Source organism: Capra hircus, chromosome 6 (genome assembly GCF_001704415.2).
Source record: "Capra hircus breed San Clemente chromosome 6, ASM170441v1, whole genome shotgun sequence".
NCBI classification, from domain to species: Eukaryota; Metazoa; Chordata; class Mammalia; order Artiodactyla; family Bovidae; genus Capra; species Capra hircus.
The window spans coordinates 46,282,864-46,294,915 of NC_030813.1; the positions used below are offsets into that span (position 1 = coordinate 46,282,864).

Consider the following 12,052-nt stretch of genomic DNA (forward strand, 5'->3'; position numbering starts at 1 on the left):
CAAAGAGGATTAGCAGCTGAAAACAGTATTTAGGACTCATATTGTCAAGTGTTCTTTTTTAGTTATTCAAGTTCTCTAAATTTCTGATTACTCATGACACTTAATCATGTGATTCAAATACTAGAAGAAGTTGGTACTTATGGTTTGGGACATAGAAACCAAATCAAGTTAGTGGCCCCTTTTTGCATGAAGTTGATACTGGATGTTCAGGACTCCCTGCCCCATGACATCATGTAAGTATAGGAGATGGTCTTTTTTTTTTTTTAAACTCCAAGGAAAGCAAACCAAGTCAGTACCTTCATTACTTGAGATGGATCTAAAAGGCTGGTGTTGTACCTCATGGTGAAGAAGGAACAGCTTCCCTTTATCCAGTCATATCTAGACATTATTCAGGAAATGCCTTACAGATGTTTTAAAGTTTTAATCCTTAGAAGAATATTGTAAATAGGAGTGCATTAGTGAGGAAACAAAAGATCAGATTCTTTAGAAATGGGATGGTAGACAATAGAATAGAAAATACTAGAGATCTCTTAAGAAAATTGGAAATATCAAGGGAGCATTTCATGCAAGGATGGGCATGTTAAAGGACAGAAATAATAAGGAGCTATGAGAAGCAAAACAGATTAAGAAGAGGTGGCAAGAATACACAGAAGAACCATACAAAAAAGGTCTTAATGACCTGGATAGCCACAATGATGTGGTCATTCACCTAGTGCTGGACATCCTAGAGTATGAAGTTAAGTGGATCTTAGGAAGCATTACTAGGAACAAAGCTAGAGGTGGAGGTGATGGAATTCCAGCTGAGCCATTTAAAATCCTAAAAGAACATCTTTTAAAGTGTTGTACTCAATATGTCAGCAGATTTGGAAAACTCAGCAGCGGCCACAGAACCGGAAAAGATGAGTTTTCATTCCAGTCTCGAAGAAGGGCAATGCCAAAGAATGCTCAAAACTATCACATAGTTGCTCTCATTTCACATGCTATAGCAAGGTTATGCTCAAAATCCTTCAAGCTAGGCTTCAGCACTACGTTTACCGAGAACTTCTAGATGGATAAGCTGTGTTCCAAAGAAGCAAAGGAAGCAGAGAGAAATTGCCAATATTCGTTGGATTGTGGAGAAAGCAAGGAAGTTCCAGAAAAACATCTGCTTCATTGACTATGCTAAAGCCTTTGATGGTGTGGACGCAATAAACTATGGAAAATTCTTAAGGAGATGGGATTGCCAGACCACCTTACCTGTCTCTTGAGAAACCTGTGTGTGAGTCAAGAAGCAACAGTTAGAACTGGAATGGGAAAACAGACTGCTTCAAAATTGGGAAAGGAGTACATCAAAGCTGTATATTGTCATCCTCGTTATTTAACTTTTATGCAGAGTAAGTACATCATACGAAATGCTGGGCTTGATGACTCATAAGCTGGAATGAATATTGTCAGGAGAAATAACAACTTCAGATATGCACATGATATCACGGTAATGGCAGAAAGTAAAGAGGAACTAAAGAGCCTCTTGATGAAGGTGAAAGAGGAGAGTGAAAAAAACAGGCTTGAAACTCAGTATTAAAAAACTAAGATCATAGCATCTGGTCACATCACTTCATGGCAAATAGAAGGGGACAAAGTGGAAGCAGTGACAGATTTTATTTTCTTGGGCTCCAAAATCAATGCAGACTGACTGCAACCATGAAATTAAAAGATGCTTGCTTCTCAGAAGAAAAGCTATGACAAGCCTAGACAGCCAGCATATTAAAAAATAGGGGTATCACTTTGCCAACAGAGGTCAATATAGTTAAAGCTATGATTTTTACAGTAGTCATATATGGATATGAGAGCTGCTGCTGCTGCTGCTAAGTCGCTTCAGTCGTGTTCGACTCTGTGCGACCCCATAGACGGCAGCCCACCAGGCTCCCCTGTCCCTGGGATTCTCCAGGCAAGAACACTGGAGTGGGTTGCCATTTCCTCCTCCAGTGTGTGAAAGTGAAAAGTGAAAGTGAAGTCACTCAGTTGTGTCCAACCCTCAGTGACCCCATGGACTGCAGCCTTCCAGGCTCCTTCTTCCATGGGATTTTCCAAGCAAGAGTACTGGAGTGTGCCATTGCCTTCTCCGGGATATGAGAGCTGGACCATAAAAAAGGCTGAGTGCTGATAATTGATGCTTTGTATTGTGATACCCCTTGGACTGCAAGGAGATCAAAACAGTCAATCCTAAAGGAAATCAGTCCTGAATCTTCATTGGAAGGATTGATCCTAAAGCTCAAGCTCCAGTACTCTGGCTACCTGACTCATTGGAAAAGACTCTGATGCTGGGAAAGATTGAGGGCAGAAGAAGAAGGCGTCGACAGAGGTCAATATAGAGATGATTGGATGGCATCACCTGACTCAATTGAAATGAATTTGAGCAAACTCTAGGAGATAGTGAAATACAGAGGAGCCTGGTGTGCTGCAGTCCATGGGGTTGCAAAGAGTCAGACACGACTTAGTAACTGAACAACAACAGTGAAAATAAGAATAATTTAACTTAACAAGTTCATTGTATAGCTGCTCACCTGGGCAGTGTTGTTTTCCCTCTCCCCACCCATGGATTTTTGAAGATCCATTTTAGTATGTTTTGATTCATTTATTAACTCATTTTTTCTTTATTTCTGACAGCCTGCTAGATTCTAGGTACTATGCAAAAGGCTCTTTTAAGCCAAGAGTTTTAAAAGTCGCTATGTCATTTAATACTGAAGTGGATAACTGAGACCCAGTGAAGATACAGACAGGGAAGAGTTTCTCAAAGTCCCAGATAAGATTCCTGTTTGCTAGTCACTGTTAAAAATATAAAGCTATAGTGGTTTATCGAGTTAAAATAGGTGATTTAGCAATTATTTTTTATTATGATTGTATTTATTTTCAGTTTCTTTCTATTATTTGTGTATTGCCTGGTGAATCTAAGAACCTTAGTGAAAGGAAAGATCAAGGAATCTAAGCTTCTGACTCCAAAAAATGAAAAGATTTTTTTTAAAAAAATGCCAGAGTAACTACTTCCTTATATTTACTATGCTATTAACATGTCCAGAAGAGACATGGCACTAGTTTTACACTAAAGGCAAAAACTTCTCAAAATTACTTGATTTTTAAAAAGTATTAATTAGTAGTCAGGGGCTGCTAACAGAGGCCAATCTCCTGGGTGGTTGTCAGGGCTTCTTACAGGAAGAGGTCTTGTCCCTCACTGCTTGGTAGAGTATAGTAGAAAGAGGAAGATCTGCTTTCTTTCTTGTTGATCAGATTCAGGCCTTTCTGAAAAGCTGCTAAGTTTAGGCATGAGGTAACCTGGGGACATGACCACAGTCCTCTTGGCTTACAAAATAATTCCAGTGAATGATGCTAGAAATATTTGAGCAGGAAGTTTTATCCTAAAATTTAAATTGTTCTGAGAATTCACTTTTGTGCCTAATAAGGAATATTTCTTTGCTTAACACATTTGGTATCCCACTTATGTTAGTGGTTAGTTTTAACCTTTCATTGAAAACGTTCTTTACAAGATTGAAAAGTAAACTTAAAGAAAAAATTATTTTGTCTAGAGGAAAATTTCCATTAAAAATATGGAAATGCAATTTGATGTATTAACATTTCTTCAACTTTGTGTTAGGGGAAGTATGAATAATCACCAAAGATTATTGGAATGATTCTGCCAAAATAGTCAGATAATGTAAATGATGTGTTTAGATTTTGTCTGATACTATGTATTGGGCTGAATAAAAAGACTTCTTTGAATCTGTAAGGTATTTTCCAGACCTCATCTTAGGATTTGAGGGAAAAGTTGTTGAATTATTCTCTGAAAATAAAGACTGATTGTTTGACTTAGGAAATGAATAAAATCATAAATGTGTGCATATCGCCACCAAGTGGTAGATAAAAGCATTGTTTGCCTTAGTTGCTTAGATGTAGCTACTGGGAAAGATTAGAAAATAAAGGCACATTGTTTCATAAAGTATGTTTTCATAGCAGCTGTTAAACTCTGAAAGGTGAGCACTTGATTTCAGACTTTTCACTAAGTGTTTGGTACATATTGAGCATCTGTCGAAGTTAAAAACATCAATTTGCATACTACTATAAAGGTATATAATTATTTTTTCTTCTGTTAATTAGGTAATATTCTTTCCTTCCCTTCCTTCATTTCTTTTCATTTGTCTGTAATTTTTAAATTGATGATTATCTTCTGTTTGATTATTATATTACTGCAGAAGTCTCTGGAGATGAAGATTTGAATTGTTAGCTGATTTTTTAGGGGGTGGCAATATTGGGATCTTTAAGATTTCATCATCACATGGTAGAAATAATGTTAATTTTTTTTTTTGCTATTTTTTGCTATTTTCTTGCATCACAGCTTTTTAAAAATTAGTTGTAGAGCTGATTTAAAACTAAGGCTAAACAGTTTAGAGACAGTTGAAGACTCTTCATTTTTCTTAGATTTATTACATGACTGGAAAGCACTTTCAGTATAGAACCTTAGTCAGTGTTCTAAGTGATAAAGAATTTCTTGACAGTCTTTCTGATTTTATGCCCTGTTGGTTTCATACCACTTCATCTCAGTACTTTTGAGAAAACCAGCACTACTGAGTCTTCTGGGCTTTCCTCATGGCTCAGCTGGTAAAGGATCCACCTGCAGTGCGGGAGGGGTTGGGAAGATCCCCTGGAGAAGGGAAAGGCTACCCACTCCAGTATTCTGGCCTGGAGAATTCCGTGGACTGTATAGTCTATGGGGTCGCATGAGTTGGACATGACTGAGCGACTTTCATTTTCTTTTTCACTTTCACTGAGTCTTTAACAGTTTTAGACCTCTTTCCAGGTGTGAAATAAAAGTATCTTTTGTGATAACTTGTTGGGCTTTGATTACTATATTTGGTACACTGTACTAAAATGCAGCAAGTTTTATAGCTGGTATACCAATTTACTAAGACGTAGTACTTCTCAGTGTTCAATAAAATACTAATAGGAGATAAGTTTTCCAAAATTGATGCCTTCTCAGCTTCCTAATAGTGTGCCAGCTAGGAATTTGAGTCTGTGCCATGGTAAGTATTGGGTAGTTCCCAGCATTAGAGGCCAGAGAGATCCCTGGTATAGACTTGAATGAGCAATTTCCAGAACTGGCCCAGCTAATCTAGGCATCCCTCCAAATTTGGAGTGACCTGGAGCTGAGCCCAGTGTCTCTGCTGTGACCTCTGTACTCATGGCAACAAGGAGAGTATACAGGCAAAAAAGCCACTCTGATTCCCTTCTCTTGGCTTAGACAAGTAGGCGCAGACCCTCGGAAGGTTTCCTCCTCTCACAGCCTGACCCTGCCGGCCTACTAGGTCTGCTCCCATTACGCCTGGGTCACATCCTGTTGTTCTCCTCTGTGCTCCAGCCACACTGGTCTGTTGTTTCTCTGCTGTTTCAGTCCTCCCTACTTCAGAGCTTTTGTGCTTGCTGTTCCCTCTTCTGAAATGCTCTTTCTCAGATACCCATGGCCATAGGTCCTAACTCAAGGTCACTTTCTTCAAGAAATTTTCCTTGGCCACTCTGGTGGCCACTTACATTTTTAAGTACCCCTTCCTTGCTTTATTTTTCCCCTCACCAGCTAAAGTATGTATGTTATTTTAGTCATCTACATTTTTTAAATTGTCTTTCTTATTAGAGTATGAGTTCCATTAGGGCAAGGATTTTTAACTACTACTATTTTTCCAGTCCCTGATACAGACTAGGAATGTAGTAAATTTTTGTGAATTAGTGAAAATTAAATAAACCCAGCTCACTTCTTATAAATTGTGTGTAGATTGCCTCTTAAGTAGTAGTCTTTGGTAAAGTTGAGCAAAATGTGGATACCATTTATTTTGATTCAGTTCAGTCAGTATTATAGTAGGTGCTGAGGGGGAAGCAAACAAGTAGATACTACTCTGCTACCTTTAGGATGGACCGAGAACTAAATCCAGCATAATGGTATCTGTGTGTTTCTGTGCATGCACGTGTGTGTGTGTGTGTGTGAGAGAGAGAGAGAGAGATATGCATGGATACACTTCTTTTAAAAGTCTGTACATTGTTGGCCCAAAAAGTGGTAAAAAAGCATAATAAATTAGCTGCTAAATTTTAGAATTAGGAATTTCATATAAAACTTGTTTTTCGGTGACTATTGGAAAATTGGAGGATGTGACCAACACGCGACCTCCATGCCCTTAGTTCAGCCATGTGGGGATGCTTGCAGTTCTCAGTTGTTTCATTGTCATCAGAGCCACACATGAGTGGGTGATGACCTTTGCGGTTAAGCTTTTTATTCCCTTACAGTGAACTTAAAAGAATTAAGATAGAAATTTCTATGCTTATAACTATATGAAAAGTGGGACTTGCCTTGAGGGTTTTGCGTTTCAATAAAGAAGGGAAGGAACATACGTCTTTGGGTAATTAAAGAATATTTCTACTTATTTATTATACACCCGGTCGACTCATTTAGATTACTTACCTGGCCACTATTTGAGTTTACTTGGCTATTATCTGAGTAGGTATTTGAGTTTTCAGGCCCCTTGATGAGACATGACATATTAATAAATATTTTAAAGTGTGTATAAGTCAGTGTGTGTAATCAAGCGAAGGTGTTACCCCCTATATAAGGACTGGATTGGTGATCTTCTGAATTAGGTAAAATGTGGGGCTTGAGCTAGACTTCAAAATAATCTAACTGCTAAAAGAAAATTATAAGGAAGTTATTCTAGGTGGGAAGAATTTATGAGGGCAGGTTATTGGCAACTAACAAAACAAATCTGTTGGTTGTCTTTGAGTTAAAGGGACACAATATATTGTTCTTTGATCCACATGCAGCAGGTGTTTAGGTTGTAAGATACATAGTAAACTAATGATCCATTTTGCTCTTAATTCTTTTACTTACTTGTATGAATATTTTGGAGGTGTCTGCTTTGGGCACTGCTCTGTTTTTCAGATTAATTACCAAATGAAGTTAAGGGTGATATCCATACCAAGAATGTCATTAATTAACAGTACATCATTTTCAGTAGACCTTAATCAGTAATTGCAGATTCTGTGGTGGTATACCCTATTTTTGTGTATGTTGGAGTACACTGGATTTGGCTGAAGTGCAGATGTTCAAAACTCTGAGCTGTGTGAAAATTTATGTTCCCTGCTCTGAAAGTATCTAGGCTAAGTGAATGCGTAATGTCATTATAGATAAACCTTAACCAGAACAAATGAAGTATTGATTTCTGCGCTGTGGGTATGGTTATTTGCATTACAAAAGGCTTCACCAAAATGTTTCTTTAGGAGCTAACTTGATACAGTTCAACATGATTTTGCATTCATATGTTCAAGAAAAGGAAGTGCTTTCTTGAGTGTAATTGCATTGTGTTTCCTCCCCCCTCATTATTTTAGGTTTTTTTGCCCTCCTCCTTGTGTGTATCTTATGGGCAGTGGCTGGAAGAAAAAAAAAGAACAAATGGAACGCGATGGTTGTTCAGAACAAGAATCTCAACCATGTGCATTTATTGGAATAGGAAATAGTGACCAAGAAATGCAGCAGCTGAACTTGGAAGGAAAGGTAAGTTTACATGGTTCCCTGTAAAGAGCACCATGATACCATAATGTAGTTTTCTTCTTTTTGTAGTGATGATTCTTTTTTTTTTATTTTATGGTTACTACTAGCACTTCTTGAATATATAAATCAGAACTAGAATAACCTCTAATAGCTGAGGTCTAGTCATGACTCGTGAACCGTGAGCTTTGACATCTAAAGGTGGCACACAGTAAGCTTCCTCAGCTTGCTAGCAGTTCTGGCAGGCTGTGAATCATATTTCTATTGGGGGCCGATAATAAATTTAGGAGGCTAATTTCCCATCCTCATAAGGGCATGATATTCAAATAACAATGAAAATACATAGTTCACTAATGTTTTACTCTGCTCATTTAATCTTAGTCTTTTACTGGAAGCAAAGTATTAAATAAGTTGGTAATATCATAAATGTTTTATTTAGCTTCAGTGTGGAAGAGCACTATCTTGTGTCGACAGGAACACTGTGAATAGCTTTCATCAAACTTTTAGGGATTTTCTTTGATTACTTTGTTAAGGAATGCAGTTTATGAGATAGTTTTACTAATTGTATTTTATGAATTTAGAAAGCAGTTATCTCAGTCTGTACCTTTAGTACTCAAAAATAATTCTTTATTGACTTAGCATCAACTTGTTTTCTCTTGCTATTAAAATTGAAAAATGGATATTTCTGATCTCAATGACCATACGAATGTCTTTTAAAATACTGCATAAATAGCTATTTTCTCACTCAGTAACTATTTGTTGAATGTCTTAGTGTTTGCTGTATTGGGGGATGGGAATTGGAGGGCAAGGTTGAGGGTGATGAACTAGGAGATTTGTACTCTCATTTAATTTTTTTAGTGATTATACAGATAATGAGTCATTTTACACATAATGAGCACTGAGAATAAAGAGCCTTAATATCAGTATCCTTCAAATTTGAGTGTGTTTCTGTCATTTATATTCTTATAATTGTTATCATTAATGCTTGTCAACTATGTATTTTAAGTTAGAGTTGAGAGAAAATTTAGTACTGTAAAGATTGTTTCATTTTAAAATAAAGCAATATAAAATGTATTTGAGTTATAACTCTTGAGGTAAAGTTAAAGATATATTTGAGTAATTGGTTGAACAAAGAGGCTTTGGTCACATCTCATGGATTTTTGTTATGTGTGTCTCCAAGCTGTACACCTAGGCATTTGTAATTGTGATTGATAATTGGATAGGTAGTGAGAAGCCCAGCTGTTTCGTAGGTGACACAGTGGTGAAGAATCTGCCTGCTAGTGCAAGAGACACGAGAGATGTGGATTCAACCCCTGAGTCTGGAAGATCCCCTGGAGAAGAAAATGGCAGCCCACTCCAGTGTTCTTGCCTGGGAAATCCCATGGACAGAGGAGCCTGGCAGGCTACAGTCCATGGGTTTGCAAAAGAATTGGACAGGACTTAGCAACTAAACAATAGCAATTGAACTTTAGTGCTCGCTTTAACTGCTTCCAGCAATTCTGAGGGCAGTAATACCAAACAGCATGTCCATTTGCTTTTCTCAGCATTGTGGCTTAGTACATCTTTCATCAACTTCTGCCATTATATCATTTCCCCAAGCCCTAGAAATTTGCAGAAAATAATACCTGAGAGCTTGAGTATTAGCTAGTACTTAAAACACTTAATTACAGGGAAGTACAGTGTCTCTGGAGAAGGCAATGGCACCCACTCCAGTACTCTTGCCTGGAAAATCCTATGGACAGAGGAGCCTGGTAGGCTGCAGTCCATGGGGTCGCTAAGAGTCGGATACGACTGAGCGACTTCACTTTTACTTTTCACTTTCATGCATTGGAGAAGGAAACGGCAACCCACTCCAGTGTTCTTGCCTGGAGAATCCCAGGGACGGGAGAGCCTGGTGGGCTGCTGTCTATGAGGTTGCACAGAGTTGGACACGACTGAAATGACTTAGCAACAGTGTCTCTAAGCCAAAATTATGTGTTAATACTTAGTTTTAATGAAAAATGCTATTAGAGGAGTCTGTAGAGAATAAGATTGGTTGAGAGTCAGCAGAAGGCATTCCAGGCAGAAAGAACAATATAATCATATGCTTGGACCATCAAGATACAAGAATGAGGTCAGTTTGGTTCCAGGTAGGCAAAGATGGACCAAGCAGTGAGATGGATGCTGAGCTTGAGAAAGTGGCACTTTACTCCTGTCTTACTTAACAACCATTCATTTAAGATAATATTGTTTTCTTTCAATAGCATGTTCATTGAATGGTACGATTAGTCATTATTGGGAAAGGAGGGATTCTATTTTGCATGTTGCATTCTTATTTTAATATTTATTAAAACAAAGTTCTAGTATATGTAGCCCTTATTTTTATTATGGCCATGGTATTTGACTATATAGTTATATTTTGGATCTGATGTTTTTAAAATAATTTGTTAAATATTCATTTTCTCAGTTTTTGTCTTACACAGTTGAAGCTACATAAGCTATGCAACATGAATTTTTACCCTAATTAGCACTTGAATTTTTATTTTTAAGAATTACATGCCCTGTACCTCTGTTGCTAGTATTGTTTTGTTTCTATAATTCAAATTCTACAATTCAGATATTTCTATAGACTTTTGTAGCATTATATTTTGTATTTCTTTTTATTTCAGGGCAAATGTTTTTATTGCCTGAAGGTCTTGATAATTCTGTAAATAGATGTAGAGCTATATAAAACAATAAAAGATTATTTTTTTTAAGTCTTTTTGAGAGGGGGAAACAGAATAATACAGTGTTGGTATTGTAGACTCAGTAAGGAAGATTTTGTACTTTGTTTTCAGAGACCAGTTTCAGTACTTCTTACAGTTGGTTTTATCAGCTGTTCAGTGGAATTACTGCCTTAAGTCTGATCAGACTTAGCCATAGCCTCATTGAGTTATTTGTACATAGCTGACAGGGTTTTGATGCTATTAAGACTTATCCTTTTCTTTCACAGAACTACTGCACAGCCAAAACATTGTATATATCTGATTCAGACAAGAGAAAGCACTTCATGCTGTCTGTAAAGATGTTCTATGGCAACAGTGATGACATTGGTGTGTTCCTAAGCAAACGGATAAAAGTCATCTCCAAACCTTCCAAAAAGAAGCAGTCACTGAAAAATGCTGACCGTGTGTATACTAGTTTTCTTTTTTTCCCCTCAACTCCCAATATGAATTAATAAGACTAATTCAACTATTTTTTAAATTAAAATTTTCTTTTCAGTAGCCAGTTCATTTTTTAAAAGTATTTTTTTGGTCTTCACTTTATCTGAAAAAGTCATATTCAGTTATTGCTGCTGCTTTGTTGTCTTTTTTCTCTAATTAAAAATGGGCAACACCTGGTGTAGCAAAGTGGTTCTTAACCAGAATTGCTTCCTCACTGCTCCCCAGAGGCATTAGGAGAAATGGGAGTTTCCTTTTGCTGTCAGTGGCTAGAGGGAGTGATGTTAGCATTGAGTGTCTAAAGATCCTGCAGTGTGCAAGATGGTTCCTATTCCACAAGAACTGATTCACTCAGAATATCAGAACACCTCTTTGAGAAGCACTGTTATATCAAATGGACTTTGGAAGGCCATCATGAAAACCTAAAAAAATTTGACATGGTTGTCTGGCAGACTGCTGTTTCTGCACATTTTTAGATTTTCACCGGTAAATGGCTGTTTGAGTTAGACATTTCAACTTCTATACCCATTTTTCTTTTCTTCTTTTGACTTTTTATTATGAAAACTTTCAAACTTACATGAAAAGGGTAGTGTTGATATAAGGTGGCCAACCACCAGACCGCAACAGATTTTACCAATTCTATTTTATCATTTCTGTCACCACCAACTCTTCTTCCTCCTTCAGTTGCTGGAATTTTTTAATGTAAATCTTAGACATCCTGTCCTTTCAATCATTTCTGTAGCGGTGACTCTTAACAGAAAATTTTCCTTTTAAACATCATTATACCCAGCAGAAGTTGATGACAGTTCATTAATGCCATCTACTGGCCAGTCCACGTGCAGATTGATCATACTGTCTCAAAAGACCTTTTCACAGTTGAGGTTTTGTTGTTTTGTTGTCTTCAGTAGTTGGCTTGTTCAAACTTGGATCCAAACAGGATTCATATATTTTAACCTGAAATAGTTTCTGTTCTTTCTACTAGCCTTTTTTTCCTTCCTCCGTTCTTTATTTGTTGAAATTGGGTGATTTTTTCCTATGCAGTTTCCATATTCTGAATCTGACTGATACGTGTTTCCTCTGTCTCTCATATCTCCTATAAACTGTTGATTAGACCTAAAGACCTTCATTTTAGAATTAGCTGGTTCTGCATATGTTCATTTCTGTCAGATCAGAAGTCTTATTGTCTGGTTATCCCACTTCTTGTCACACTAAGACTGGTTATAGTAAGTTGAGTTGTTAGTCTAATCTAACAGTTACAAAATTCCTCAGGAAACTTTAACCAAATGATTTTAGTAGTCCATCATGGTTGCAAAATAGT

At 37.2% G+C, this 12,052-nt stretch overlaps 1 protein-coding gene across 4 annotated transcripts in view; it reads left to right on the top strand.

Moving 5' to 3' along the window:
• RBPJ (recombination signal binding protein for immunoglobulin kappa J region) overlaps positions 1-12,052 on the top strand; it is a 119,194-nt gene that overhangs the window by 91,028 nt on the left and 16,114 nt on the right. For all 4 annotated transcript variants that reach the window (XM_018049350.1, XM_013964571.2, XM_005681488.3 and 1 more), the window contains 2 exons: positions 7,396-7,561; positions 10,527-10,701. In XM_018049350.1, the coding sequence (XP_017904839.1) occupies positions 7,396-7,561; positions 10,527-10,701 (341 nt within the window). The remainder of the gene's footprint in view (positions 1-7,395; positions 7,562-10,526; positions 10,702-12,052) is intronic.